Consider the following 17,426-nt stretch of genomic DNA (forward strand, 5'->3'; position numbering starts at 1 on the left):
GAGACTTGCACGCTGCACACGACGTGGCATGATGGAGACTTGCACGCTGCACACGACGTGGCGTGATGGAGACTTGCACGCTGCACACGACGTGACGTGATGGAGACTTGCATGCTGCACACGACATGACATGATGGAGACGCATGCTGCACACGACGTGGCATGATGGAGACTTGCACGCTGCACACGACGTGGCGTGATGGAGACTTGCATGCTGCACACGACGTGACGTGATGGAGACGCATGCTGCACACGACGTGGCGTGATGGAGGCTTGCATGCTGCACACGACGTGACGTGATGGAGACGCATGCTGCACACGACGTGGCGTGATGGAGACTTGCACGCTGCACACGACGTGACGTGATGGAGACTTGCATGCTGCACACGACGTGGCGTGATGGAGACTTGCACGCTGCACACGACGTGGCGTGATGGAGACTTGCATGCTGCACACGACGTGGCGTGATGGAGACTTGCATGCTGCACGCGACGTGACATGACGGGCGTTCTCACTAACAGCCCACACAAAACCGACCTGGCTAGATCTCCAGGTAGCTCTGGAAATACAGTGTTTGTTTAAAGCGCAAAAATAAAGAATCATATGAAATAAGCGTTAACTGGTGTAGAACTGGTTAACAAATAGGATTAAAGTACGACTCTGAGACGGCTTCTCCAGCTCCTAGGCCTTGGTTTCTCCGCTCCCCGCTTGCCGGAGAAGGCAGGCGCTGTCAGAACGCCGCTAACTCCTCCCTTTCCCAGGGAGCTGTTGCGGGAAGAGCCCGCACACTCCTGCCTCAGAACCCAGGCGCTCCCTGCCCCGCAGCAGCGCTGCTCTCGGGCGGCTGCAGCCGCTCCATGCGCCCCGCTCCCCGCCTCCGCGGTGCCTCCGGCCGCCCCCCCCCGCACCCCCCGCCTCGCCCCCCCCGCCGGGGCTGCTGCGCGGCGCTGCGGCGCCACCGTGCGGCGGCGCGGGGGAGCGGCGCCTGCCGGCTGCGGCGCGGGGGCGGGGCGGGCCCGGGGCGGGGGAGGGCCTGAAGCCGGCCCGCCCGCCCGCGCTGCCGCTCCGGGAGATGGCGGCGGCCGGGCGCCGCGGCGCGGGGGCCTGGCTCTGCCTGTGCCTGCTGGGGCTTCCCCGCGGCGCCTTCGCGCTCGCCCCGGCGGCGGCGGCGGCGGCCCCTCGGCTCCGCACCCGCGGGGCGGCGGCGGCGGGGCCCGGAGGTGCGGCGGGGCCGCGGGCGGGGCTGGTTCTCGCGGGAGGGCCGGGCCGGGCCGGGCCGGGCCGCGCCGCGCCGCTACGGGCGGGAGGGCTGGGCTGGGCCGGGCCGGGCCGGGCTGGGCCGGGCCGGGCCGGGCCGCCCCGTCGCCGCAGCTGCCGCGGGTTTGCGGGAAGCGGGCGGGCGGGCCGCGGGCGCTGCGTGCTTCGAGTCGCGCAGGGCCGTGAGGAAGCGCCGTGGGGCGCGGGGGAGGCCGCGGCCCTGAGGCGCCTTCGGCGCTTGTAGCCTGTGCGAGCCGTGGTACCGCTGGCCGCCTCGAGAGGGCCTTTTAAAAAACACGTATGTGATTCATTTTTAAAAAAAAATATTTTCTTTTTATCTGTTTGGAGCAGGACTGTATAGCGTAACAGTGTCTGAGTTTTACCTGTGGCTTGACGCCCCTCGCAAAGCTCGCAGGCTGCAGAATTCAGTAGTAGGTAGAACTATGACATGCCTCGTGACGTCACACCGCCCTCGGCAGCCGACTGCAGGCAGCTGAAGAAAACACCATGGGAGGAAGCAATGGAATAGGGAGGGAAGTGCAAACCGCTACGCTTCTGTCTAGGCCAAATAAGAATTCCTGCGTGTTGAAGGCATTAATCCCGGTGCTTACATTCCCTTATTACATGTTCTTACAGATTTTGGGTTTGTTTTTTTTTTTCTTAAGTATACTTCAGGGTTAAAAACTGATACAGAGATCTGCATAAAGTAGCCTCTGCTTGCTGGACCTCAAGTTGACATATCCCTGTTTCTTCATAGATGGCATGAATGTGCTCTTTATAGTTGTGGATGATCTCCGTCCTGTTTTGGGTTGTTATGGAGATAAGCTTGTGAAATCTCCAAACATTGACCAACTTGCTTCTCAAAGTTTTGTGTTCAGCAATGCGTATGCACAGGTGAGATAAATAGCTTAAGAAAAAAATGTTTTCTCTATGCAAAAGAATCATTGGTTTTATCACAGTAGGTGTTAGGCAGACCGTTGGAAAAAGCAAGTGTTTATTAACCTTAAGTATTTCTAGTAGAAAATAAATGGTTGGGCTGAGCTGTACTGTATGAACCTATCTTTACTAAGGTGAGAAAAATGAAAACAGGGCATTTGAATGATGATATTTGTGCAGCCATTGGAGGAGTGTAATGTCAATCAAACATTTTCACTGTTAGCAGCAAAGTGCTGCTTAAAAATGCTGTTTTACTAAATTAGAATTCTTTTTTCCTACTGTTTATTAAAGATTATTTTTCACTTTTTGATTTTTTTTTTTCTTTTGAGAAAATATTTTCTATAGACTTTCATGAAGGGGCAGCTTGTGTGGTAAGCATCACTCTTAAATACAGGACTCAAAATCTCCCTAATTGCTCTTTACTTGAGTAATTTGCATAACATGCCTCTACTCCCAAGTTTCTCTCTGCTGAGAAATTAGGTGGTTGAATCTAATTCTGACTAGGGATTAGGACTTTAAAGCAATAACTCTTGGCTCTTGCCAGTCTGAAACAGAACTGGTGAGGCCTTTGGACGGTAACCTGGACCTTCCATATGTTTATCCTTTTCATTATTCTTAAGGCAGTCCAGATCAACTAGACTTCAGGCTTTTGTCAGCACAGTCCATCTGCCACTTCTGCTTAATTCTGTGTGAGTGTGAGCTACTAGATTTCAAAAGCAATGTCTTTAATGCAACCTGACTTTTTTTTTTTTTTTTTTTTTTACCACTACTAGCTGCATAGCCAAAGCTTTTAGTACTTAGGAATTGGTTACTTGAGGAAAAATTATGGATTGGTAAATATATGTCTTGCTAAAAGCTTGCAGTTGGGAATTGATACTCATAATAAGGATGCTGATCATTCCAGCTTGAAGTGATATTAAACACTTCCACTGCAGAGCCTTTGGATATTTTGCCCGGCTACACCTAAGTCGGTTCATACATGTGTTTTGCTTTTTGTTCCCAACTGATCCTCTTTTTGGCTGGCTCTCTCCTCAGCAAGCTGTGTGTGCTCCCAGTAGAGTATCGTTTCTTACTGGACGCAGACCTGATACTACCCGACTGTATGATTTCTACTCCTACTGGAGAGTACATGCAGGAAACTATTCCACGATGCCCCAGTATTTCAAGGAGAATGGCTATGTGACCTTATCTGTGGGGAAAGTTTTTCATCCTGGTATGGTTTGAATTGTTACCTGCTTAACATGTATATTCTCACAAACAGACTTTACATATATGTATCAACGGTGTGATTCTTGTCTATATTGACAACCTAAATCATGATCATGAGCCAGATTATACAATGATTGTACATTTTAATCTTTAAATCTTAATTTAATCTCTAAATCTTAATTTTAAATCTTAAGGCATTAGAAGTGAATATATTAGATTAATGAATATTTTCACATCTTGTCTAGGGATTGTGGGAATAAATGTCTAATATTGTAAAAATATGTCTGGAAGTTAGGTACCTGCTGAAGATGAAATTGCTGAACAGCTTCATTGTCTTAGTTCTGCATATACTGTTTCATGTTTCATAATAGGCTGTCTGTCTGGATCAGGAGGTATAGAATGTAGGACTAATACTACCAGTTAAATAGAAAATTAGTTCACTAGTTAAAAAGCAGTAACACTACTAAGTTGAAAAATACTGTAATAGTGACCTTCTTTTTGGTAGCTCTTTACCCCACAACTAAACTTGTGTGGATGTATGAACTTTCAGTTGATAGTAAAGCTTACTAAGGATGTACCTAAAGACTGTTATTAATCCTGGTTTTTTGGTGGTTTTCTTTGTTGCTGTTCCCTGAAGTAAGGTTCTTCAAGAGGCTTGAGTCTCCCTCACCAGTAAAAGGTGTATTTCAGGGAAAAATGTCTGTCTTAAACTTTTTGAATTTTATTTCTTCATTTTCTTTTTCTCGGTTGTCAAAGATTGTTTGAAATGTTTCTTCATTTAGCATATTAAAAAAAAAAACAAAACCCACAACTGAAAACAAGTTAAACTTGTGTTTGAGTTCTTCCTGGTTCAAGTGAACTATTAGAGCATTCTAATGTCTTTACCCTTTTCAGGGGTTTCATCCAATTACAGTGATGACTATCCGTACAGTTGGTCCATTCCACCCTTTCATCCTTCAGCTGAAAAGTATGAAAATGATAAGGTAAGCATGAAGAGGGGTTTTCAGGATCATAGAATCATAGAATCGTTTAGGTTGGAAAAGACCTTTCAGATCATCCAGTCCAACCATTAACCTAACACTACCAAGTCCACCACTAAACCAATTAAGGGTAGAGTAATAATTTCATGTTTCCTGGCTTGGTGGCTGGATTATTTTTTAATGAAAGTAAAAACTTAAGGTTAAGGAAACTTAAGGTTCCAACTTAAGGTTGGAAGGGATCTCTAAGATCATCAGTCCAACCATCAACCAAATACCACCATGCCCACTACACCATGTCCCCAAGTGCCACGTCTGTCCATTTTTTGAATGCTTCCAGGGACGGTGACTCCACCATCTCTCTGGGCAGCCTGTTCCAATGCTTGACTACCCCTTCTGTGAAGAAATTTTTCCTAATATCCAATCTAAACCTCCCCTGACGCAGCTTGAGGCCGTTTCGTCTTGTCCTATCACTTGTTACTTGGGAGAAGAGACCAACACCCACCTCACCACAACCTCCTTTCAGGTGGTTGCAGAGAGTGAGGATATAACCAAGTTCTTTGTGTCAAGCACAGGCTATACTCTGTGGTTTTTGAGACTGCAGTCTTGTGCAGGGGAACAACTAGACCAGTCTGGTATTCGGTTTCTTAGTCTTCCAAAAGAAGGCCTATCTCTTCAGTTGTGTGTCATGTTAATTCATGTGCTTATCCTGCAATTTTAAGTATTTCTGAATTAGTATTTGGAAACTTAAGTTACTGAGATATAAAAGTGTTGGCAAGAAAGAGTGATCTTAATTTGTGTCTAGGTCATGAATTCCTTTATCTGAAAAGTGCGGTTGTCAACTTCCACACTAATCTTGCTCTGCTTAGTGAGTGACAAAACACTGTCAATGGGCTTGGTGAACTTAATTCAATAAAGAGCTCAGGGGTGAGCGGGTGGAGGTCATAATTAAAAAAAAATCTTTAAATAATCTGAAACTTTATCATCTGATTCAGTTTTCTAGAATGTTTTTTACTTTTAAGTGTGGCCCAAAAGAATCTGTTTTACGTTTATGCAAACATCATGATAGCATCATATGCTGGAGTCGATACACTGCAAAGCTAGGAGCTCCAGCCATGAGGCTACAGACAGCCTGATGATGCTTTGTTCTTGCATTTACTGCTGAAAAAGACTGGTTTTAACAACAACAGTATTTGCATCCATGACGTACTTTTTCTTTATGTTCATTTAGCCACTCTCCCAAACGCCCTACTGAGGCCACCTTTTCCTGGCAACCATTTAGTTTAATTTATCTTTCTTTATTGATTATACATCAACCACTGCTGGCATTTGCTGAGAAATTAAGTCAGTACCTTCCAGACAGCTTTCTGTGAGCTCTTGGGATCAGAAGGAGTAAAAATACATGTACATAGTGTAACCAAATTCTGCCTTCTTGCCAATAGGTCAGAGATTCTATTCATCATAGAAGCTGTGTGTTTCCCCATATGGTTATGTTTAATCTTCTGCCCAGCTTTAGAGAGGATTCTGCTTTTCCTTAGACATGGAAGTTGCATTCTTCAACTCCTGAAGCTGTTTGCTCACTCATCGATGTACTTGGCATCTTTACTGTTCATAGAAATTGTGAAATTCCTTTTCATATCCAATCTGTAGTCTTCTGTTGGTAGAAAGATTGAGAAACAGATTGGTTTGAAAGTTACAGAACGGAGGATTTCCTCTTTGCTTTTACAGGATTTAAGTTAATTAACTAATTCTTTTTTTTTTTTTTTTTTTAAAGACTTGTAGGGGAAAAGATGGAAAACTTTATGCTAACTTGGTGTGCCCAGTGGATGTGACAGAAATGCCCAGTGGTACCCTGCCTGATATTCAGAGCACTGAAGAGGCCATACGCTTACTGAATGTTATGAAAACCAACAAGCAAAAATTCTTCCTGGCTGTCGGTTACCACAAACCACACATCCCACTGAGGTACCCGCAGGTGAGGAAACTGGAGCCTGCAGGGAAAGGAACTTAGAAAATGTTGCTTTTGCTTTTCAGAGCTGTTTCCGCAAATGCTTTATTGCTATTGTTTCTGGAAAGGAAGTTGAAAACTGGCCTTGATTTGGTGTAACTTTAGCAGTTGCCTGTGTTGCATTTCAGAATGTTTAATGAGAATGAGTTGTGACCACTCAGCCAAAAGCCAGGCTTCTACCACCATAATAGTGACTGCTATTGCATGGAGATAGTGTTCAGCTTGATGGAGTATGACATAATAGAATCATAGAATCGTCTAGGTTGGAAAAGACCTTTAAGATCATCCAGTCCAACCATAATGAGGCCTTACAAGATCTTGTACTCTATTCCCTGTTTGAGTTGGTGGCAAAACTACTCGTTTCAGAGGAAGTGATGCTGGACCCCTTATTTCAGTGTTGCTTTGAGATACAGGAGGCTGTTTTTAGGTAGTTACCAACTTGGTATTTTTCAGGAATTGGTTGGGGCTGACTAGCATAGCATTTCTACCTTTTACACTCTGGGGGAGGGGGAGCAAAGCCTGGTAAACTGTAAGAATATTAAAGGGTCATGCAAGGGCAATGGTTGCTGCTTTACAACACAGGGTTTACAATAGACCTTAGAGGTGAGGGCAGTCTTTATGTGTGTTTGTATTGTAAAGGAATTTCTCAAGCTGTACCCCCTGGAAAACATCACGTTAGCCCCAGATCCCTGGGTGCCTGAGAAACTACCTTCTGTGGCGTACAACCCCTGGACGGATATCAGACAGAGGGATGATGTGGAAGCATTAAATGTTAGTTTCCCTTATGGACCACTTCCAGATGACTTCCAGGTAAGCTGTCAATACAGTGCACTGAAGGCAAAGTGTCTTAACTTGTTCAAATGCAAGGGAGCAGTTGGCTGCGCTTAGATAATCCCAGGTATTCAGCAACTGACAGTTTGCAAGTAGTATGAATTCCCTGCCTTGCATGCTGTCCCCTCTAGCTTTGCAGGCAAACCTTCACTGTAAGTGCAGTCAGGCTAGTGGGGGTGGGGAGAAAAAGATCAGCCATCAACTAGTGATAGTAGTATGTGCTCCTGGTTTGTATATAAGGGAATGTATGTAGCAGCTACCAATGATTTGTTTTCATTATCTGAATCTGTTTATCTGCTTCAAGCCACCACTCAGTGTATCTTTTTTTGCAAGATTTGCCTTGACTGTCCAGTGCTTATGCCAAAGTAAGGTGTACTGGCTGGACCCTGAGAGAAGCAGAACTGATTGGTTGCAACACCTTGCTTGAAAGAACTGCTGGGAGATAGATAGAACTTTCTAACTGCCTCCTCCCTGTTTACCTTTTCTGGTGCATTAATCAGGCTACAGATGCTTAAAAAAAACCCCCAAACTTTACAAGTAAAATCTTTTAGTTCCTTTACCTACACAGCCACCCACTGGTTCTCCTCTGTGTGTGTCTGGGGAAAAAGCTAACTTTTTTTTTCCTCTCCCCTGTTTTCTTAACTTGCAGCGGCAGATTCGTCAGAGCTATTATGCAGCAGTTTCTTACCTGGATATGCAAGTTGGCCTGCTCTTGAATGCTTTGGATGATGTAGGACTCTCAAATAGCACGATAGTAGTTTTTACTGCTGATCATGGTAAGCTTTTAAATCTTTCTCCAGCTCACTGTTAATAACTTAATTGTGCAGCTCAGCGCTGGCATATTAATCAAGTGTGTGTTTATATGATTTACAGCAGAGCTTGCATACCTTGTATATCTGGCTAGTCTGTCTCTAATTGCATGGACTGACACAGGCTTCTGTGGCTGCACACTTTTGTCCCCCTGCAGGCACCTCTCTTTAATCAGGTTGAGGGTTTGCTAGTGAGTGATGAGACTGCCAGGGCACTAGGCTGAGCTTTTGCTGTATTCCCACCTCCTACCCAAGGAGTGACTCTTGCTGGCAACAGTGCTGTGAAAGGATCGTGACCGCTCCTCCCCTCCTTCCAATTTGTAGAGAGCCATCTGGTACAGTGGGTGACAGGCTTCCTCGTTAATTGCTGAAGTGTGTTTTCTTGCACTTGTCATTGCTGCTTGCAGAGCATCTAAACTGATAGCAATATGGCTTCCCCCTCAAAATTCAGGTCTTGCACAACTCTGGATCCTGGTGGTAAAAAAATGAATTTGAATTGTGGGGCAAATACCTCAAGCATTTCATGTTTGTTTCAATACTCTAATATTCATTAAAACACTCCCCCACCCCCATGATCCCTTTAATTGGGGGGATGGCTTAGCTGACTTAAAACAGGATATGGCTTAACTAAATCAATTTAAAGTCACATATTTAGTTAATTTGGGTTGACTTCTGTGAGTGTATCTGTATAAACAAGCCCTTATGAGTTGTAGAGCAATGGGATTAATACTTCTGGTACTAAAGTGATTCTAGATGTTCCTTCTGACTTGCCACTTTGACTTGGACATTGCATTGTAAACTGAATTCCTCTTTCCCTTGCTGTGGTTAACTGTTAACAGTTGATGTTTCCAGTACCATGGCTAGCGAAGTGATAAAAAAAAATTGTGTTAACATAGCTGTCATAGAGCTCTTTTGTCTTCCCCCAAAGTGAAATTGGCAATAGATCTGCCTGGAACGAAGTCATGTTGGCATCTCTTCCAAGAGGAAGAGGAGAGCTAAAGAGTTTTGATCTCTACTGCTTCCTCAGGGGTAACGTCCTGATGTGGCAGTCTGGCATAGAGGGGAGCCTTGGCTCCAAGGGATGTTCAGTTACAGTGTTAACAGGAGTATTGGAGAGCTGGCAGCTGCCCAAAACTTAAATGAGTGCTCTGTGGAATTGATCTGGAGACTCTTGCAGGCACTGTGACACACCCCAGTTCCTCTTTTCTGCTGTTTTGATGCTGATCTCCTAATTCTAATCTGGAGCAGAGGAAATAAGGAAAGGGGTAATTATTTCCTTAGTAACAGTATCAAGTTGCAAGATTTAGGTGGCTGTTGAAATGGCTTTGGCATTAGAGAAAAATCTTGTTATATTTAAATACAGATTGTTATTTGCCTTTTAATACAACCTTGATAACAGACTAGTGGCCTCAACAGCCAGAGTCAGTTTATAGTGAAAAAGAAATGACTACCAAATTACAACCCAGTATGTACTCTGAATTGTGTCCTTTGTCATCTAGGATGGTCCCTGGGAGAACATGGTGAATGGGCAAAATACAGCAATTTTGATGTTGCTACCCGTGTGCCGCTGATGTTTTATGTACCAGGAATGACAACTTCCTCTGTCAGTCAAGGAGAGAGGGTCTTCCCCTACCTTGATCCTTTTAGCCGTACTTTAGGCTTGGTACCTCAAGGTAAATTTCCAGCATTTATTTTTTGTTTCCAGTGGATATATGTAAAGGAGAAGTGGTGATGTAAACATACTTTGCCTACAGGCAGCTTGAGTCAGTGTTGTTGACTGTGCTGCTTGTACTGAGGCGGAACAAGATGGTAAAGGGAATCCTTGGACACAAACCTTTTGCTTTGGTTAGATCTGCTTTAGTGGAAATGGCTAGATGTCTGCATTAACACAGCAGGTAACTTATTTTTGTGTGGTAGATGCCTAAAAGGATACTTGACCTACCTTTTTGTAGTGGCAGCTGCTGTCTTTCCAGTGGTGATTAGTAAACGTTCTGTGTAGCATCTGTACTTAAAATGGTGGCATTGGAAACTGTTTTGATGGAGGAACTCTTGCGTTAAACTATTGACACTGGAATTTGCTTTGTCTTTCTGAAGAGTTCTTTTTCAAAGTAATGAATATTATAGTTTTGAAGGCTGCACATTTGAAAAACATAAGTGCGAAAGTTTTCTTGTTAAAAATACATCATAAATGCATAGACTAGCATCTTCAGAGCTAAGTGCCACACCTTAATTGCCTTGATTTTTTGCTACCCCACAAATTGGCACTTTCAATGAAACACCAACTTAATTATCAGAATAAGTTTCTAAAATGTTCTACCAGTGTCTGTCAAACCATCATGTTCCATAACTTGTATTTTGATGTTTCTTCTAGGGCTAAGCGAAAAAGTGGTTGAGCTTGTGTCTCTGTTTTCAACGCTTGCTGAACTTGCTGGCCTGCAAGTTCCTCCTGTGTGCCCAAAGACTTCGTTTCACGTTGCACTGTGCACTGAGGGGGCAAGCATTGTCCAGTATTTTAACACATCCGAAGAGAAGGTGGAGGAAGAGAAGGATGGGTGTGATGACCCTTACAGGTGTTTTAATGAAGAACCTGTTGCTTTCAGCCAGTATCCCCGGCCTGCGGACACTCCTCAGTGGAACTCTGACAAGCCGAAGCTGAAAGACATCAGAATCATGGGCTATTCCATGCGTACCATTGACTACAGGTATACTGTATGGGTTCAGTTTAATCCTAACAACTTCAGTGCTAACTTTGAGGATGTCCATGCAGGAGAGTTGTACATGGTGGAGACTGATCCAAACCAGGATTATAACATCTATAACAATACCTCACATGGTTGTTTTTTCAAAAAAATTCTTGGCTTCCTGAAGCGCTAGGGTTCAGAAACTTCTTTGTGTGCATTCTCGCAACTGAAGTAACACTTCCTTTTTTTGTGTAAAACCTTTCTGTTGTACAGAAAACACTTGGATTGAATTAAAATCCTGTTTGTATCAAAACACCAGCCAGTGCCTTTGTCTTTTTACAGCTCTTATTGCACTGAAGTAGTCAGAGTGAACTTCTGCAGTTGTGTTTTCAAACACAAGCTCACAACATTTCTGAAAAGGCCACACGTGGTATGCAGGCCCATACTGTGAAACATCTCTGTGGTCTTCCGTTCTGTAGTGGCTGAAGAATTAAAATTCATTATCTGTGCTGAAACAGGTGGTGTGAAAGGTGGAAAAAGATAAACTTCTGTGTTTGAAAGGCTGTGTGGAGAATGTGTGTCAGTAAACAGGTCCTGTCCACTTTACCTAGGAGACTTGGGGCTGGAGTGGTCAAGGAGACATTTGATAGGGGTGAAAGACTGAGGTGTCTCCTGTCATTGGCCTTACCTCTGACTAGAGCTAAAAGAGAAACTTCATGTGTTTCATTTAAAATAATTAGATTTTGAATGAAAGCTTTAGCTTGAAGACTCATGCTTCTTATCATACAGGACAGGATCTGAATTTTAAATTAATGTGTAAGAAATGAGTGCTTTCATCACTGAAAGACTAAATAAGGCTGAGGCGTTAAGGTAACACCAGTATGCTCTTCTGTGGTTTTTCATGAGGGTTGGTCCAATGAGGCCCCACAGGTGAAAAGAGATGGAAACCTTTAGCTGTTGTAGCTTGCTGGTTGCTGTAGTTGGTGAACTGCTTAGTGCACTTTTGAGGCTTGTCGCGTCCAGTGACAGAAACTTGGATGTTTACATTCCTAGTTGCCAAGTGGGGCTTGGAAGTCTTGGTTTTGGACTAGGATAGCTAAAAGCCTCCCATTTTAGTTTTAAGCTTTTTGTGTGATGTTTAGCAGCACAGGATATGGCGTGTTAATTGTCCCAAGTTATGCTGGTAAGTAAATTTCTGTATGGCCAAATGTATTAAGGTAGATATGTTTGGGAACTTGTATCTGAGAAGAATGTTTTTGCTGACTATTTTATTTAGGTGCTACCTGTACCTGATGCTCACAGCCACGAGGCACACTGTGCTCTAGCGTGATGGCAGTAATTTGTGTTGTGCTCTGTCAGCCTGCTGGATTTCTGCAATTCTATCTTGGTAATCAAGGCTCTTGGAATTTGTACCTTATCAGATAAGAGCTTGTTCAGACAGTGGTAACTCCTGCTACCTTCCTCAATGAACTGCTCCAATTCCTAGAAAAGAAAAACCCAGCCATTACTTGTCTTCCTTAGATAAATTGACTTTAATATCCTAGAGAAGCCACAGACATAACTTTCTTTCATTAAAATCCAAGTGACAGTCTTATTCCTAATTAATGTAGAGATACCCACCATGAATCTGATCCTCTGTTAGAAGACAGTGGTTATTTAGTGCCTTAAACTCAATTAGAAGAATATATTTCTTATGAACTTGTCATTTGTTTTACTCAGCCTAAGATGCTGTGTGTTCTGCCGCATTATTATTCCTGATGAAAACATATTTTTCCCTCACTTATGCACGTATACTTAGATCCTCAGCTGGTGTGAAATACTGCAGTTGCATGTAGCAGATTCAGTGTAGCTATACCAATTTCACACTGGTTGAAGGTGTGTTTTATTGAGAATGGTACCAGGCAGAGATTTGGAGTCTGCAGCTAGAGCTAATTATATCTCTGACACAGTTTCCTTCAAAGGAAAAATCAAATATTGGGAAAGTTACTTTGGGGGGATGTATTGAAGCATTAAGGATTAATCTAAATCTTCTGGTATGCTAGGTCAGTAATACAGTGTACATTTAAAATTTCTCTGGCAAATGGGTATTATCTTAGGCTTGGCTACCTGAGCTTTGCATTTTGTTCTCCTGCTAAAACACCTGTAAAAAAAAAAACCCTTTTTGGGGGACTATAAATTATAGCATGTAGATAAATTATCTAGGAATGTATTTGCATGAAAACATTCTTGTATGTACTCTGCCCTAAGCCTCCCATCACTTCAGGCAATTTAATTTTTCAAGTGGAGATAAAAGTCCTGGTGCTAGGTGATGAGTGTTTTTTTCCTCAAGTCATTCTCTTTATATTGGAAGGGAAAAGCTGCCCTTGACCTTCCTTAATCAAAATCCAGTAGTCTGTTGGGGAGACATGAAACAGAATTGTCTCTGACAGCCAGTGAATCAAGACTGGTATCCACGTGCTCAGGGCAAGGACATTCTTGAATAATTGCACAAGTCGCTGAGCAGCACGGCCGTCCACCTAGCGAGCAGTTTCCTTCTGCTGAGTTGAGGCATAGCAGTAAAAAAAGCTTTGCTCTTGCAAGTGCTATGTGAGTTAGTTTTGTTACGGAATTGGTTGAGTGAAATGCAAAACCAGTGGAGACAAAGGGAGAAAGCACTTCTTCCCCTCCCTCCCCCCTAACCCAAAATGCTGTTTCTCCTGGAGAGCCTGAGCTGTGGGCTTTGCTAGGCTGAGCAGCCTCCACTGAAGGACAAAAGAGCTTAACAGAAGCAATAAAAGTAAAGTGCTCTTGTGAACAGCGCTCTCTCTAGAGGGAAGACGATGCAAGCCAAGCATCAGGAAATAAATGAGATGCCAGTGCTGACCCTATTTCTCAGGATGGCACCAGAACAGCTGGAAGAACAACATGATGCTGCATCAGCAGGAATTGTTACCTGTGGTACATGTATGGAGAGATTCCACTGGGGAACCCAGAGTAGCCGTTGTAAGCACTTGGCACAAAGCAGAGTCAATAAACAGGCCTCTGTTAATAAGCTAATGTGCAGGAGTGATTAAGCAATGGAATTAAAATTTTGGTCCCCAAACAGCTGTACATCAGTCAATCGTAACTCATGACATTGCTTTGAAAACTTTGATTTTAGGATGTTGTACATCTATACACTAGAAACAAAGTAAAAAACGTGCTATGTACAAAGCAGAAGCAATAGGAATCTTTAAAAAATGGAGGTGGCTGTGTATTTGGGTGTACTTTGTAACACTACTTAAATGTTTACAGCGTGCTGTTTGCAAAGGAAAGATTTGGGTCTAATTTCAGGCATGGTGTGCATGCTGGAGTGTATGGAACTGCTGTAGCTACATACTGTGCTGTGCAACAGATTGGAATCCCTTCTTTGGTCTGCGCTCTGTGCTTGCTGGGGGAAATGGGGTGCGTTTTGAATGAATAGCTGTGTGTTCAAGTTGCAAATGTTTTTGTGTGGCGAGACGGGCAAAGGCAGCCGAGTGTCCTGGCTATTGGTCAGATGTTACCTAATTAATCACTGTTGCATGTTAATTATGTATTAGTGACTTGCTGCTGTGTTCTATTGGTCAAGTGGAGTCCCCTGCTGGAATGAGCATTCCACAGCATGAAGGATGGGATATAGACACGATGCTTCTATCAGGGATGTTTCTTAATTCACAATCCTAATATTTTCTTTAGTAGGCAGCAATATCACCATTGGCAAAATGGCCATAATGTCATGGTCAACACCCAGCTTTTGCAGGGCACCGTGTTCAGCTTACGTTTCAGACCTTTAGGATGGAGAAAGTCTCAGACTATAGTTGGGAAGTGCCTGGTGGTTGCAGCTGAGATCCTTCGTTGAATGTGGAATTTTATGGTGTAGTTTTTTTTTTTCCCCTCTAGTGGTTACTTAGCATTCAAATGTGAAACGCTACATAAAGACTGAAATTACCCTCTTGGTAACTAGGTTTTCCAGTACTTTACAGTTTTCTAGGCTATAGACCTTCTTGCTCTTCACATCAGAAACTCCCAGCCAAGTTAAGATGACTCTGTCAAAACTTCTTATGCCTCTGTGTTTGACTTCCTAGCTAATGAAAATTTTCTTCAGATCTGCATGGGTGGATCTTGACTCCAATGTTCTTCTCTGCCTACATGCACAGATCTCCTTTTAAAGTCTGTGGGAGTTCTGCTTATGAAAGAAGATAGACTACCAATGTCAAGATCCACCATATGAAGCAGCAAAAAGAGCCTTTTGCCCTCTGTCTTTAACACTTGGCTCAATGCTGAGTAGTAGAAGAACATTTTTATCCAGCAGTGTGTGAAGGCCCCAACTATAATGGAGCTTTGAATAAGCAAGAAGAAATGGCAAAGTTTGTGATATTTCTGTAGGTGCAGTTGGACATGGAGTGGGGATAATAGACTGAAGCAGCAGAGAGGAAAGGAACAGTAAGATGTAATGAACAGTGAAATCAGATATAAAGTAATGATCTGAAAGATTAGGATCCAGCAAGAAGATAGAAAGAACAGAAATCTAAAGAGAGCAAGACTGGAAAGGGAAATATTTTATATCTCTGGTTTTAGGCACTGCAGACATCTAGGGGTACTCAGATCTTCCTGTTTCTGCTCTAATCTGTTTCTGTGTTTTAGGTATAAAACCTGTAAGCTTTGTACGTGTTGTGATTGACTGCATAAGTTCTTTGAATTTATCTCTGAAGCACTTTTGAAAATCTACCTCTGGACAGCGTGTTGTGATCTTGTCCCAAGTATACTCAGTTTGGCATTATCCAAGCATTCAAAACCCTTGCTCTTTCTTATGGTCCTGCTGCCACAGTACAATCAAAGTCTTTTAATTTTAATTTCTAGTCTGTTACACACTTGTGCTGAAGATTCCCAGTTTACTCCTTACTATGTAACTGAAGAGCAGTTTCCTGTAGGTTACATATTCCTAACTGTTTGAACGTGCTCCATGGCCAGCCTGCACTAAATGTTCAGCAGATCTCTGGGCTGGATTCCTCTCAGGCAGCCCACTGAAGCTGCTTGGTAAAGCAGATACAACTGAAGTCAGGGTCTGGTCATGCTTCAGGGCTGTGTTGGGCTGCAAGCATAGCTGCAAGTCTTACGAACAAAGTCTTGCTTATGCGTCTTTTGTAGAGATGGTTCAAAATTATAAGAGCTGGCTGAGTATCATCTGACTGCAGTCTTTTTTTTTTTTTGTCAGGAAAATGTTTATTTGATTAAATCAAACTGTCTTATGTAGAGATATTGCTTTGGTGACAGTTTTATTGAAAGGTTTTTGCTTTGATAAGATCAGGGACCTTCGCTTCAATTTTATTTCAAGTTTTATTATATTGCATAATTTTGACATAATATAAAAGGGTATTATGACAAATGAGAATGCAATTACTTTGTGAAAATAATAAAGTCAAAACAAAATTTTGACCTCATAGAAGGAAACTGTTTACCTTTGTCAAAATGAAATGGCTCATTTCATGAGTGTCAATTCAAGTTTTTAAACCAGAATTTTCTGTAATTTTTGTCTTGTGGGGAAAACCTCAAAATTTTGGCAAAAAGAAAGTTATGGGAAAATCCCAACTCATGCAGCTTCTCATGGTATTAAAAATGCTAATTCTAATCTGGCTTCACAAATAATTATTCACGTTAGCACACTGTTGAAGGCTGGAGTTGAGTTTAGGCCATTTCTGTTTGCAGTGCTCTAGAGAGTGAGTGGTACCTGTGCCCCAACGCTCAGACTAAACGAGAGAGGGGCAGTCAGGGAAGATTACTTCTGTTTTACAGGTAGGGGACCCCAGCCCAGAAAGCCAGAAGTTTTTACTCAAGGTCGGACAAGAATTGTGAGCAGACATGGATCTAAAAGGACACTGATTCCTTATCGGGTGCTTTTAACCCAAGGCCGTTTCTGCTTTTCCAAAGCCTTCCGAATGTGGTCTACAGATGACATGAAGTAGTCTGAGTTGAGGAGACACTGCCAAAAGGAACAGGTGCCCAGCTGGAAAAGGCTAGTGGTAATTCTTCTCTGAAAAACGGAGCAGCAGCTTTTTCTTCCATTTCCCCTCTTACCCCCCACCACCAAGCTTTGTTGTACTGCCTCACGGGCTCACCCCGATCCTGCTGTCAGAAGGACACTCCTCCGTCTCCTTCCTGCAGAGCCAAAGAAATGCTTCCCCTGTCCAGAGAGCTGCAGCGAATTTTAAGCAGGGCTTTCTCTCCCAACAAATTGCCTAATAAAAGGGCAAGTATTCATCACATGTCTGGAAAAAGTTTGTTTTGATCTCTGTGTCTGCTATTCCAGCTTTAAAGAACAGAGTCTTTTCTGAAATACTTTCCTGGTAATAGAATTAGGATATAATTCCTAGAAGACGAATCTTGGCAGGTATGAAGTGTATAATATCTATCCTTGATTGAACCTACAGCCTAGCCTAATACTTCCCACGTTTTGCTGTTTTCAAAGCGAGTTTGATCTTGTGCTGAAGGAAATGATTCTCTGTACTTGAGCCCCCTCGAATATTTCACAGCAAGAAGGATGTGATCCATTACTTCGGGAGCCCTCATTACATGCAGCTGTGGGATACTCATCTTTTTCCTTTATCTGCTCTGCTGGAAAACTTGGATACCTTGTTTTACTAAACAAAATCAAGGTCAGGGATGTTAAAAACAAATAGATTGGCTTATTGAACTTGATAGTATAATCATTTTCTTGTCA

General features: G+C 43.0%; 1 protein-coding gene across 4 annotated transcripts; it reads left to right on the plus strand.

Moving 5' to 3' along the window:
* Positions 1 to 1,072: 1,072 nt before the first annotated feature.
* On the plus strand, positions 1,073 to 16,584 carry IDS (iduronate 2-sulfatase). 4 transcript variants are annotated; one of them, XM_075720592.1, is made up of 9 exons: positions 1,073 to 1,220; positions 2,015 to 2,151; positions 3,229 to 3,406; positions 4,297 to 4,385; positions 6,154 to 6,354; positions 7,027 to 7,197; positions 7,868 to 7,994; positions 9,527 to 9,700; positions 10,399 to 11,003. In XM_075720592.1, the coding sequence occupies exons 1-9, from the start codon at positions 1,073 to 1,075 to the stop codon at positions 10,899 to 10,901; spliced, it is 1,728 nt and encodes a 575-aa protein (XP_075576707.1). In that variant the 3' UTR covers positions 10,902 to 11,003. The 4 variants fall into 4 exon arrangements, with proteins under 4 accessions (XP_075576707.1, XP_075576711.1, XP_075576708.1 ...); XM_075720596.1 differs by lacking the exon at positions 1,073 to 1,220 and adding an exon at positions 16,502 to 16,584 and having other exon boundaries at positions 1,575 to 2,151; positions 10,399 to 10,729; XM_075720593.1 differs by lacking the exon at positions 1,073 to 1,220 and having other exon boundaries at positions 1,575 to 2,151; positions 9,527 to 9,724; positions 10,414 to 11,003.
* Positions 16,585 to 17,426: the final 842 nt, after the last annotated feature.

This window comes from Pelecanus crispus, chromosome 13, assembly GCF_030463565.1.
Source record: "Pelecanus crispus isolate bPelCri1 chromosome 13, bPelCri1.pri, whole genome shotgun sequence".
NCBI lineage: Eukaryota > Metazoa > Chordata > Aves > Pelecaniformes > Pelecanidae > Pelecanus > Pelecanus crispus.

Excerpts from the sequence above, each read along its gene's own strand:
- IDS (XM_075720592.1), top strand. The coding sequence starts at position 1,073 with ATGGCGGCGGCCGGGCGCCGCGGCGCGGGGGCCTGGCTCTGCCTGTGC. Across the intron at positions 6,355-7,026 it reads TCCCACTGAGGTACCCGCAG|GAATTTCTCAAGCTGTACCC; the intron begins GTGAGGAAACTG and ends TGTATTGTAAAG. Across the intron at positions 7,995-9,526 it reads AGTTTTTACTGCTGATCATG|GATGGTCCCTGGGAGAACAT; the intron begins GTAAGCTTTTAA and ends TTTGTCATCTAG.